This window comes from Nothobranchius furzeri, chromosome 11, assembly GCF_043380555.1.
Source record: "Nothobranchius furzeri strain GRZ-AD chromosome 11, NfurGRZ-RIMD1, whole genome shotgun sequence".
NCBI classification, from domain to species: domain Eukaryota; kingdom Metazoa; phylum Chordata; class Actinopteri; order Cyprinodontiformes; family Nothobranchiidae; genus Nothobranchius; species Nothobranchius furzeri.
This window is the reverse complement of record NC_091751.1, coordinates 70143195-70155422: the sequence shown is the minus strand read 5'-3', so window position 1 is coordinate 70155422 and position 12228 is coordinate 70143195. Positions and strand designations below refer to the sequence as shown.

The following is a 12228-nucleotide window of genomic DNA, read 5'->3' as shown; positions in this document are numbered from 1 at the left end:
TATTCTGGAGTTCTGGACTGTTTTCTGGCTTCGCTGTGGTTTGCTATGGTCTGGCTCGCTTCTCCTCATTGCTCTGGCTTTCTTCTCCTCTGGTCCCTGCCTGCAGATTTAGCTAAATTGGATTACAATTTGCTGATTGGGATTTATATTGACTGCTCTGCTGTGTGAGGGTTTGGTTTTCCTCACTCTTGCTGCTTTTGGTGCCTCAGAACTAACGATATCTTCTTCTGATGGGTTTCCAGGGCCTCTAAGATTGTCCAACTCCTCGTGGTAATCTGTGACCCTGTGCCCTTGGAAGGGGGGATATGCAGTTTACCAAATGACCAAGTTTTTTCATAAAAAATGACCAGAAGTTAACTTTTAACTTAGAGACCAACCTTTTTCATACAAGTCAATCTGACACCGTGATGCCGATATGAAGGAATGAACTTAAGCCAGTATTCTTGACTAATCCTGCATCCGCCATGAGTCTTCATGGCTGCAAGATGCAGGACTTTTTGTCTATCTTCTTTGAATGAAGTCTATCTTCCCTGGCTCCCATAAATGACTTTAAAACTTTATATGATCATATTTAGTTTAAATGAACACTTTCTTTAAATCCAAAGTGTTTGAATAATATGTCCTATACTTTACATTAATGAATGATGGGTTTAAATGAAAATTTATTCAGTAATGATTTATGTCAGATTTTAAATTACACCAAATTATTGTTTGTTGATTTTAATAGTTAAATCTGTCAGTGCAGGTCCTTCTAGAAAAATTAGCGTATTGTGATAAAGTTCATTATTGTCTGTAATGTACTGATAAACATTAGACTTTCATATATATTAGATTCATTACACACAACTGAAGTAGTTCAAGCCTTTTATTGTTTCTAATATTGATGATTTTGGCATACAGCTCATGAAAACCCAAAATTCTAATCTAAAAAATAATTAGCATATCATGAAAAGGTTCTCTAAACGAGCTATTAACCTAATCATCTGAATCAATTAATCAACTCTAAACACCTGCAAAAGATTCCTGAGGCTTTTAAAAACTCCCAGCCTGGTCCATTACTCAAAACCGCAATCATGGGTAAGACTGCCGACCCGACTGCTGTCCAGATGGCCATCATTGACACCCTCAAGCAAGAAAAATCCGACTGGGCAGAGGGAAACGCCAAAATGCCTGAAGTCCAGTGTCAAGTACCCACAGTCAGTGATGGTCTGGGGTGCCATGTCAGCTGCTGGTGTTTGTCCACTGTGTTTTATCAAGGGCAGGGTCAAGGCAGCTAGCTATCAGGAGATTTTGGAGCACTTCATGCTTCCATCTGCTGAAAAGCTTTATGGAGATGAAGATTTCCTTTTTCAGCACGACCTGGCACCTGCTCACAGTGCCTAAACCACTGGTAAATGGTTTACTGACCATGGTATTACTGTGCTCAACTGGCCTGCCAACTCTCCTGACCTGAACCCCGTAGAGACTCTGTGGGATATTGTGAAGAGAAAGTTGAGAGACGCACGACCCAACACTCTGGATGAGCTTAAGGCCGCTATCGAAGCATCCTGGGCCTCCATAACACCTCAGCAGTGCCACAGGCTGGTTGCCTCCATGCCACGCCGCACTGAAGCAGTCATTTCTGCTAAAGGATTCCCGACCAAGTATTGAGTGCATAACTGAGCATAATTATTTGAAGGTTGACTTTTGTTGTATTAAAAACACTTTTCTATTATTGGTCGGATGAAATATGCTAATTTTTGGAGATAGGAATGTTGGGTTTTCATGAGCTGAACGCCACAATCATCAATATTAGAAACAATAAAAGGCTTGAACTACTTCAGTTGTGTGTAATGAATCTAATATATTTGAAAGTCTAATGTTTATCAGTGCATTACAGACAATAATGAACTTAATCACAATATGCTAATTTTTGGAGAGAGACCTGTATCAGTTTCTCTAAATCCGAAAAGGGGAGACTGCCTTCTCCAGGTCAGAGACGAGGTCCTGCTTCAAGCAGAGAAGTTTAAGTATGTCTGGTTTGTTCACCAGTGAGGGAAAGATGGAGTGTGAGCTCGACAGGTGTATAGGTGCTGTGTCTGCAGTGATGCGGGTGTACTGATCTGTCGTGGTGAAGACGAGAGAACTGAGCCGGAAGGCTGTTTTGTTGTTAAAGGTTAGCTCTCTTATGGTTTTTAGACTTTTCTCAACTTTGTGGGGTTTAAAGCACCTTCTAGTTTGGTAAAATTTTAACAAAGTTTTAACCAGGTGTTTTAATTGTTGATAAGTAGCCTTATTGAGAATTTTTTGTTTGGCATTATTTTTATAATACTCGCTATCTGTCATGCTTGTTATTAGAACCTTTTATGACAAATGAATGCATTTTTAATACCACTGCCATGTTTCTTGTTACCCCTCTCCTTCACATTTTTACCATCTCATGTTGGGACGCAACAGTATGTCTGAGTCTTTTGCATCGATATATACATATATGGACAATGGGTTTCCATAAACCCCAATAACACATTTTTGAAGAGAAATGGGAGGTGGCCACCACCGCCATTTTGACCGTGTCACAGGTTCCGTCAAGCCCAGACAATTCCACAAAAGGGAAGAGAGGTGGAGCTGAGGGTGGGGCTGTAAGGCTGGGATCAACTGACGACACCCGGTCGAACTAGCTACAAGCTAACCTGAAGCTAACCCAAAGCTAACGCGGAGGTGGGAGCTAAGCTAACGGAGGTAGCAACCTAGCTACAACCGGAGTTAACTGTGCACAACACCAGAGCTTCTGAGTCAGAGATACGCCGGGCTGACCGCTGGGTAAAACCAAGTGGAACACAGAGGTCTCCCGAGAGCTCCACAAGCCGGCAGCCGCGCAGCAGACAAGTGACCTTTCCACGGAGCTAGCTCTGCGGTCACGTGGGTCGGAGGCTCATTAATTATTCAGAATTTTCGGCTTTTAATACACTTAAACAGAAGAGTGAGAAAAAAATTCATCCCCCTCAGAGTTGTCATGAGTGTAAACTAGATCATTTAAACCAAAAACATGTTTTGGTACCAGGCTGTAAACATGTTTATTTCTGCTGTGAAATTGGTATTTTTAACATGGGAGTCAATGAGGATTTGCTCGCTTCTGACACCAGCCCCTAGTGGATGAGGGTGGAACTGCAATTTATTTCATTTCCGCATTGGCCTCAATTTCTGTTCCCCATTGTGGGGTCTTGGTCTCTTACAGTATGCTGCAATGTGTTGAAACATCATTTTTTTCACTTTTTATTTGTGGTTTTTAGTAGCCTGACCAGCCAGCCCCATGCTTCCTTTTGTGTCTGGTAACTCTCCTACTCAAATAACCCCACCCCCTGAGAATTCTAACTGAGACAATCAGCACTGAGTAGCGTACATCACACACCACAACGCTGAGTTTGTCATAAACATGGCGACTGCAGAGGTGTTTGCTGCAGCTCTTTCCTCTGTTCTAAATGACTAGGATGTGTCTTTAAAACCAAAACAAGAAGCACTAAAAGCATCACAATATGACGCGTGTGACCAAGCGTCAATATATGATGATTCGGGACTCCCCAGCGCGTCAGGAAACGACGATCAGGGACACGCAGGGTCATGTGGCTCCGCTGGCGTCAGTGTTTGACGCCCGCAGTCACACGGACATTATTCGACTACTTAACCTTCCCCTCACCCCATTCAATTCAATTCAATTCATTTCAAGTTTATTCATAAAGCGCCAAATCACGACAAGAGTCGTCTCAAGGCACTTCACATAATAAACATTCCAATTCAGGTCAGTTCATTAAGCCAATCAGAAATAATGTTTCCTATATAAGGAACCCAGCAAATTGCATCAAGTCACTGACTAGTGTCAGTGACTATACAGCAATCCTCACCTTAAGGTCAGATTGGGGTGAGGGGAAGGTTAAGTAGTTCACAAGTCGTTTTAAAGTCCGTCTCACCACCGGCGTTGGGTACCGACGCTCTGGGACGGTGCGTCATCAGTGTGTCCCTGATCGTCGTCACCTGACACGCTGGGGCGTCCCGAATCGTCATATATTGACGCTTGGTCACACGCGTTATATTTTGACGCTTTGGGTGTGAGAATGTGGTGGTCAAGCAGGCAGGCATTGGGTCCCATTCTTTTATATTCTTTGTTTTCAGCTTCTGGTGACCTAGGAGCCACAGCTTGTAGACCTCTCATATCAGCATTACTAACCCCCAAATTCCACTACCTCCGCTCCGCTCCGACACGAACGCCGGAGCAAAATCGGTCCCGTTCTAGTCAATCAGAGCAATTCCACTACAGCGGCCGTGCTCCGGCAGTGCGCAGCCCTCTGTTCCGGCGTCCGGCAAAAATAGAATCGATCCTATTTTCGCCGGACGCCGGAGCACCTCCGCAGTAAATGGACAGAAATCACAACGGCCCAACAGGAAAAGGAGCAAGCACAATTTCCGTTTTTCACAATAAATCGATAAACAAAAGGCGTTTTTTGTTTCATATGCACAGGTTTAACAACTTTTAACAACTATCAATGGCGGCTGAAGTTTAAATGCACAAAAGTAAGCCATAAATACAGTTTCTACTATCAAAGTAGTCACACTTTGTTGATCCAAACGCTGCTGATCTCTCAACACAAATGATGGGCAGATTAAACAGTTCATGCCGATGCTTCTCCCACACAACAGGTGTTTGGATCTAACTTCCGCGTTTATTGCTCGGACTGTATCGCAAGATCTCGAAAATCCCGCGCATGCTTGTTTGTCCACCTCAGGTCTCCGCACCGGAGCGGAGCCGTTGTAGAGCGGGTACCAGTAAAAATTGAGTTCGGAAGCGAGCGGCTGCTGAAGGCGGGGGCGGAGCGGAGGTAGTGGAATTTGGGGGTTAGAAACACAAATTCTGCGCTTCTCTCTCATATAATCAACCTTCTTGTTGCTTTGCCATCATGTCGTGTAAACCAGACGTGAGATTGGATCCAAAATCATGACTTTGAAATCAATATAAAAAATTCTTAAAAAACATCTGAATAGTCAAAAACAGATTAGAAAACTAACAACACACACACACACACACACACACACACACACAAAACTACAACCAGAGCAGCTGTCACTCTGGACCACAAGCTGAACACCGTGTTCCAATCATCATCCTAACTACATCCAAATGAGCAGGCTCAGCTAAAGCCCAGTTAAAGGCCTACATGGATTTCTGTGGATCTAAAGGTCACCAGCAGCGTTTCGGTGACATCACCGTTAATGAAACAGCAGCAGAAACGATTCTTCTTGGCTGTAAAGAATCTTTAGTTTTCTTTAAGGAATGCTTTTTAAACCTGTCAGTTTATTAACCATGAAGCTTTTTCTTCAACAGAAATCCAGAGCAGAGTCAACAAATGTTTGTCAAATCAATAGACAGCAGAGCAATGCCTCATGAGAAGAGAAGGAGACACGGTAGGGTTGAGTCACCGAGAGACTAATGCCAGTCTGACGTGGGATCTGTGGCAGGAATGTGGGTCACAGTAGGTACTAAGACCCTCCCCCAATCCCTTTCTGTCCTCTATAATCTCAATCTTTGAAGGAGTGAAGCAGCTGAAATGGATTTGATGAGAAGTTAAGTGTGAAAACCAACACCAATCAGTCACCCAGTGGCTCAGAAGCATGGGTCCGACTGAAATGATTTTAGCACTCACTTTGGTTCCACCCACACTTATGATGCGGTAGACATTACGATGGGTGTCGTAGAAGAAAGACACAGTGACAGCATGCTTGCTCGCAGGAATCCAGTTTCTCTTGGTGGCGGGGTCGATTTGGAAAACATGGGCGCGAGTGCTGAAAATCGGCTGCTCCCTGGGAACGACAACACAGGAAGTAGGATGAGATTTGGAAACATCACACCTCACAAAGCATTAGAACAAACTCGTTGAACGGAGTGAAGCATCTAAAGACCTTTTATTCATCAGCAACCAAATAAATGCTTCTGTTGGCCCAGAGAAGCTCATCTGCTCCTGGTGGGATTTACAGACATCCAGGATGTATAATAGTTGAGTCATAAATGGTTTTATTTCGACTGACTTGTCAGCGAAGCTAAAATATTAACAAGTTCTTAAAACTTCCTGCAGTAGACTGACTCAGGTAAAAGGTTATCCTGCTAGTGCTCAGACATACTAGTCTAGTACTTTAAAGGGGCATTATGGAAGTGAGACAGCCAAAACATGTATAGAAATAATAAATGTCTTCTTCATACATTCTCCTGCAATGCCCTGGTCCTGTAGAATGAGCCCTGGCATTTTTACTGTGATTGCCTGTTTTTCTGTAAAATCACAGAAAAAGAGAGATGCTCGGGTCGAGCAGGCTGCTTCATGCGCGTTCACGCTCAGGCATCGCCCGTAGCATTTGCTATCCGTAGCTTTAGCAGCAGAGAGAGAGGCAGTGCCACTTTGTCGCTGTTCCTAACGCCTAGTGACAAAGCTAGCTACATTTCTGAGGACCCTTAGCTACTTTCTGTAGAACTTTCTTCTAGATATTTCCTGCTAATTAGCAACAAAACAGCCATTTTCACTCCGAACCGTTCTTTGAACGTTGTTTCAGCTGTCATCAAGGATATAAATGTTACAGATACAAACAACATCACTGGTGCTTTAACTCACATAGTAAGACATTGGACTCCTGTGCAGAAGACCTGGGTTTGATTCTGGGTGTTGAACATAGCTTTAGAGTTTTTTTTTTACATTAATGGTATATTTCTTTACAGTAAGATGCTCAAATTTTTATTTGAGACTCGCCGAACGGCATTGAATTCACAGATAAAAAAGATGTGGGTTCAACTTTCATTTTGGAACAATTTTTCAAGCAAGGGAAGGGAATGATCTGAGCATGCAGGAGGACTGACCCATCATAAACCTTTGTCGGCTGTGCTGAAGAGAAAGCTACAGAACCACATTGTTTAATTAATTAGCTGCACGTTCTCCTGTCCTCTGTCCTCCGGGACACACACACACACACACACACACACACACACACACACACACACACACACACACACAGGACTGTCTCAGCTGTTATTTTCGTTAAGGAGTGTGCACGTACAGCATGCGCGCCTCGTGCACGAGCCTACTATTGAAGCTGCCGTTACGCTTTTGGCCTGAGGGGGCGATCACGAGCATAAAAATTCAAAACTCCGTAAAGTCCCTTTAAAGAGTTCATGAATAAGTTTATCCTGGTTGTGAGCTACAGAGCAAGCTTACGTTATTCCGCCTTCCCCAGGATCCACTGATTTCCCTCTTTCCTATTCACTCTCTCGCTTTCTTTGCATTTTTATCACAATTGTCTACTTTTGCTTATTTCAAACAATTTTTTAATAATTTTCTTAAATCTTTTCTATATTTAACATTTTTGGTTTTTGAGAAGCGCCTCGTGATTTTTATCATGAGAGGCGCTAAAGAAAAGATAATTTTCTTTCTTTCAAGTGTGTACCTGTGTGTGTGTGTGTGTGTGTGTGTGTGTGTGTGTGTGTGTGTGTGTGTGTGTGTGTGTGTGTGTGTCTTTTTCATTTGACAGGTTAATGAAGTGCCTGTAAAGATTCAGAGTCTGACGCAGGACCTTTCAATGAGCCACTAATGTCTTTGTGACTGGTCCATCCTGACATGACAGCACCAGCTCCATCCATGATGGGAAGTTCCACTTCCACCACATCCCAAAGACTGTGGATTGGACAAAGATCTGATGACTGTGGACACCGTTGGAGTCCAGTGAACTCACGATCACCATGTGCTAGAAACCGGTAAGAAATAACCTGAGCTTTGTGACATGGTGCATGATCCTGCTGAACGTGGCCATCATAAGATAAGACCTTGTGGTCATAAAGGGATGGGCATGGCCAACAGTACTCAGGTAGGCTGTGGGGTTTAAACCTGGCTCAGGAGATACTGAGGGGTCCAAAGTGGGACCAGAATACCACCACCATCACACCAGCAGCAGGAAAGATCCATGCTATCATGGTGGTGACACCAAATTCTCACCCAACAGCTGGTCTCATCAGACCAGGAAATTATTTCTAGTCTGTTCAGGTTCAGTTCTGGTGATCCTGTGGGAACTGTAGCCTCAGTTCCCTGTTTTTAGCTGACAGGAGAGACACCTGGGGCCTTATTTATCAACCGTACCTACGCACAGATCTGTGCGTGTATCGTGCAAAGGAACTAATTTAAGCATTGTGCGGTATTCATCATTTTGTACCTGTGCGTGAAAATGTTCCTAAGCATAAGAAAACTTCCGACCGTGCGTAGGAACAGCATCTGGTGGTAGAACGGGGGAACCGCAACACTTTGAAGGTCTCAGTCATCCACACATGTTCCTCATTTGCAAATCATGATGATGACTTTGGTGGAGAAGCGGCTGCGTCACACGGTTGGTTTCTAAAACACCCGACGGGAATCTGACATGGTAGAAGGAATTTCGTGTTTTTTGTAATTACAATTGTTACTCTCCTCATTTTATGATGTTCTTAATTGTTTTTGATTAATTGATGTTATTGTTAATTTAATTCTATATTTTTAAATCTGTTCTGTCTACATGTGTGTGTGTAACCTTGGTCAGGCTGTTCTGTGAAGTCAAGTTCCTATGCTCTGGTTCGCTGGAGCGCTGGCAATAAAGCTTTCTCTGATTCTCTGATTAAATGTGCGCCTCGTGATTTTGCTTGAGATGCGACAGATAAAAGATCATTTCTTATTATTATTTCAGAGGATTTGTCAGAGCATGCTCTCTGGATTAAACACGCCTCTGACAGCAGATCAGCTGTGCTGGGACTTGAGACCCACTGGAGCGACACACAAACTGCACAGATCTGATTCCAGTCCGTATTCTTTTTATGTGAACCCCCCAGAACCTCCTCTGCTCCCCGATCATACACGCGTTGCCAAGGTAACCAGATGGCATGACAGCTCAGAATGGGCTGCACTCTTGGACAACATTTCCAAATAAAACTAACTCCAACCAGAGCGACTACTTTAACGTATGTACTCTACGATTTGTTATATGAACGTTTCATTTATTCCTGACAGGAACCTCTCCTCTGTCTCTGTTTATAACCTTTCAGCCAGTGGCTACCACCTAGAACCAGTCCGACCAGGCTCCGTTAACCCTAGAGATGAATAGAGGTTCAAATCCCAGTAGATCAGACCAGCCCGGTGCCACCAATCATGCTACGCATCAGCTGGAACTTCAGCACGTCGCATAGATGAATACGTGGTCAAGTCTCCAACGTGGAAATGCAGGAAATTTCACACACTTACATTCTAAATAAACGTCAAACAACAAATATAGACCATCTAAACTTCAGTGTTTGTTTACTAAAAAGAAAAGAATGGACCGTCTGTTAGTCCCTGGCTGCTTGGCGTGTTTCACTGACAACGTGTGTAAAATAAAAACAATCCCATAAGTGATCCTCAGCCAGAAGAACGTCTAAACAGGCTGCAGAAGAGGTGGAACAGCACGATCTCATTCCTACTTTAAAACTAACTTTATGGATAAACTGAGCAGAAGACTTTCTTTTGTCAGGGCTGGGGGTTGTTCAAGAGTGGCTTCTTACCTTTCTCTATGGTGAGGAAACATCTTACAAGCTGAACCGCACTTATTTTCTGCAAAACAAACAAACATCTGTTAACTGGATGAGGTAATAAATATGTTTCCCTGCTGAAACGCCACTGACCTGATTTAACTCTCAAACCCCGCTGAAGCAGCAACTGTAGTCTTCTCTTTCCTTCGGTCTGTGCCACCAGATGCTTTAATCCTGCTTTACTCTCCGGCAGAATGAGGGTGGCGTGGGGGTGGGGGTGGCTGCACACAGCCTCCTGCAGCAGCCCGTCAGCGCCTGTGGTTACTCCTGGAACAGCTGAGTCCGACCCAGAGAGTCACACACCGGGCAAAGAAAAGAGAAAGTCGTCTCAGCTGACGAAGGGAGTGACCATTCTCAGTCCATCTGTGTTGGGTCAGAGGTCACAGGAACACCAGTAGCGTCTCCCTGGATTGTATCTTTGCTTTTAGGGCTCTTGGCTTCAGCTGCCTATCTAACCAGCACCGTGCACCTGCTGGTTCTGCAGCTACTGAACACAGCTCTATAAGCATGTGGCAGTGAAGCAGGGAAAGTGTGTCAACCCACCCGCAGCTGATTTATGGAGCTAGAATTCACACTTTAATACTTGTGACTTGTTAGCACTTTGATTTTCGTTTTGTAGCGTTTAATTCTTGTTTAAAAACATGCAAGTTTCCTTTTGGAGCACTTTAATTCTCATTTTGTAGCATGTGTGGGTCTGACGCACCGTGGTTATCGTCACTTCCTGTGGTCCCTTTAAGGAACCCTAACGTCTGCACGCAGTTTATTTGATGTTGGAAGGGTTGCTCTCCCAGTTAGCTTAGCCTCAGCACGGCTATGGCTACATCTGTCTCGGCTTCTCCGTCTCCTATCTCTTGCTTTTTGTGTCAGATGTTTAGTTACTCCTCTGTCTCCTTTAGTGATAATAGTACATTTAAAGAGCAAGTCACCCCCAAATCAACCTTTTTTTCCTGATAAACTACATAAATGCATGTCTAATCGTGCTGCAGACACGTGTAGTCAATAGGTTTGCACTTTAGTGCATTTTAGTTCAATTTTAAATTTTCTGCCTGAAACTGTCAGTGTTGTGCCGTTGTCAGGTAAAAACTTGTCACTGCATTTGAATTTAAACCTGCCATCGCTATTGGCTAAGAGGTATGCTATGATGTAAACTGGTACATTATGATGTCACAATGTCGTGAGTGTGTGTATTTGTTAGTGGCTCCACCCTCTCGGTCTGCTAGGCAACAGCATTTGTTGCATTTTTCAAACATGAAGTGGGAGTGAAGTACGCTTCTTGTAAGGGGTGACTTGCTCTTTAATAAACGTAGCATTTTTGTAGCTTTGGAGGCGAGCGTGTCAGAATTGGAGGCCCGGCTTTGAGCTGTTGAAAATTTGAAAACTGTGCAAGTTTGCCAAAACAATGTCGGACTCTGTAATTTTCTCTGGCCCCCTGCCTGATCGGACCAGTGACGACATGTTTAGCCGCATGCTGTCCTCCAACCGCTGGCTGTCTAGGTGGTGTCCTGAAAACAACGTGGGCTACATTGATAATTGGAAAACTTTTTGGGGAAAACCTGGTCTGATGCGGAGAGACGGATTCCATCCCTCTTTGGATGGAGCAGCTCTTCTTTCTAGGAACATGGCCAGTTTTATTAGTCCTCCATGACAACCCAGGGTCCAGACCAGGAAGCAGAGTCGTAGTTTAACCCACCCCTCTGCAGCTTCTGTACTGTTACCCACCCACTACCCCATACAGGGGCGTGTCCAGGGAGTGGCCTGGGGTAGCACATGCCACCCTTGGAATCTGATTGGCCACCCCAGGTGCTAACACACTAATTTACCTTTAAATCGGCTTTTCATTGTCCACAAAAGGCTTGGGGGTAAAACAAAAAAGGCATAACCATTGGTGCCACCCATGCACAAAGCTGTGCCTCACCTGGGCCACCCCATTTTTAAAGATCTGGACACGCCACTGATCCAATAGAGACAGTGTCCTGCCCACGGCCAAAACCACACAGATTAAATATCAGGCTTAATAAAGCAAATCATGGAAAAATATTAGAACAAATTCAAATGAGCAGAAAATTAGAAAAATTAAATGTGGGTTTTTGAACATTAGGTCTATTTTTTCAAAGACTATCAGACTCAATTGGTTTTACCCAAAGAATGCATAGCTCCACCCACTCATGCCGTCATACATTATTATTAATAATAATACATTTTATTTAAAGCGTCTTTCAGGGAACTCAAGTTCACAGTACAAAAATGACAAAAGTCAAGCTAAAAGTTAAAGGCAGCAACATATCACTCATTAAAACCCTAGGAAAACAAAACAAAAGTCAAATAACAAGCAGCAGAACTAGCTCATAAACAATACGCAGTCTGGAAAGCATGAATTTTTAGTTTGAATTTGAAGGTGGGAAGGGAGTCAGAGTTCCACATGACTTATGGCAGAGAATTCCAGAGCCGGGGAGCAGAGCAACTGAAGGATCTGAGGCCCACGGAGGTGAGACCGAAGGATGGAACAGTAAGGTAGAGAGAGGATGACGATCTTAGGGAGTGGACTGGAGAAACTGTGTGAATGAGATCAGATAGATATATGGGACAAAGACTGTGAACAGCTTTGAAAGTGAGAAGTAAGACTTTGAACTTGATCC

The 12228-nt window shown here is 43.7% G+C and overlaps 1 protein-coding gene across 2 annotated transcripts in view; it reads right to left on the bottom strand.

Annotated features, from left to right (window-relative positions):
- LOC107396792 (homer protein homolog 3) overlaps positions 1 to 9866 on the bottom strand; it is a 71678-nt gene extending 61812 nt beyond the window's left edge. The window contains exons 1-3 of one of the 2 annotated variants that reach the window (XM_054738691.2): positions 9686 to 9866; positions 9566 to 9614; positions 5673 to 5829 (exon numbers count right to left, since the gene is read on the bottom strand). In XM_054738691.2, coding sequence (XP_054594666.2) covers positions 5673 to 5829; positions 9566 to 9588 — 180 coding nt within the window. In that variant the 5' untranslated portion in view covers positions 9589 to 9614; positions 9686 to 9866. The remainder of the gene's footprint in view (positions 1 to 5672; positions 5830 to 9565; positions 9615 to 9685) is intronic. The other variant, XM_054738692.2, reaches the window with a different exon arrangement.
- Positions 9867 to 12228: the final 2362 nt, after the last annotated feature.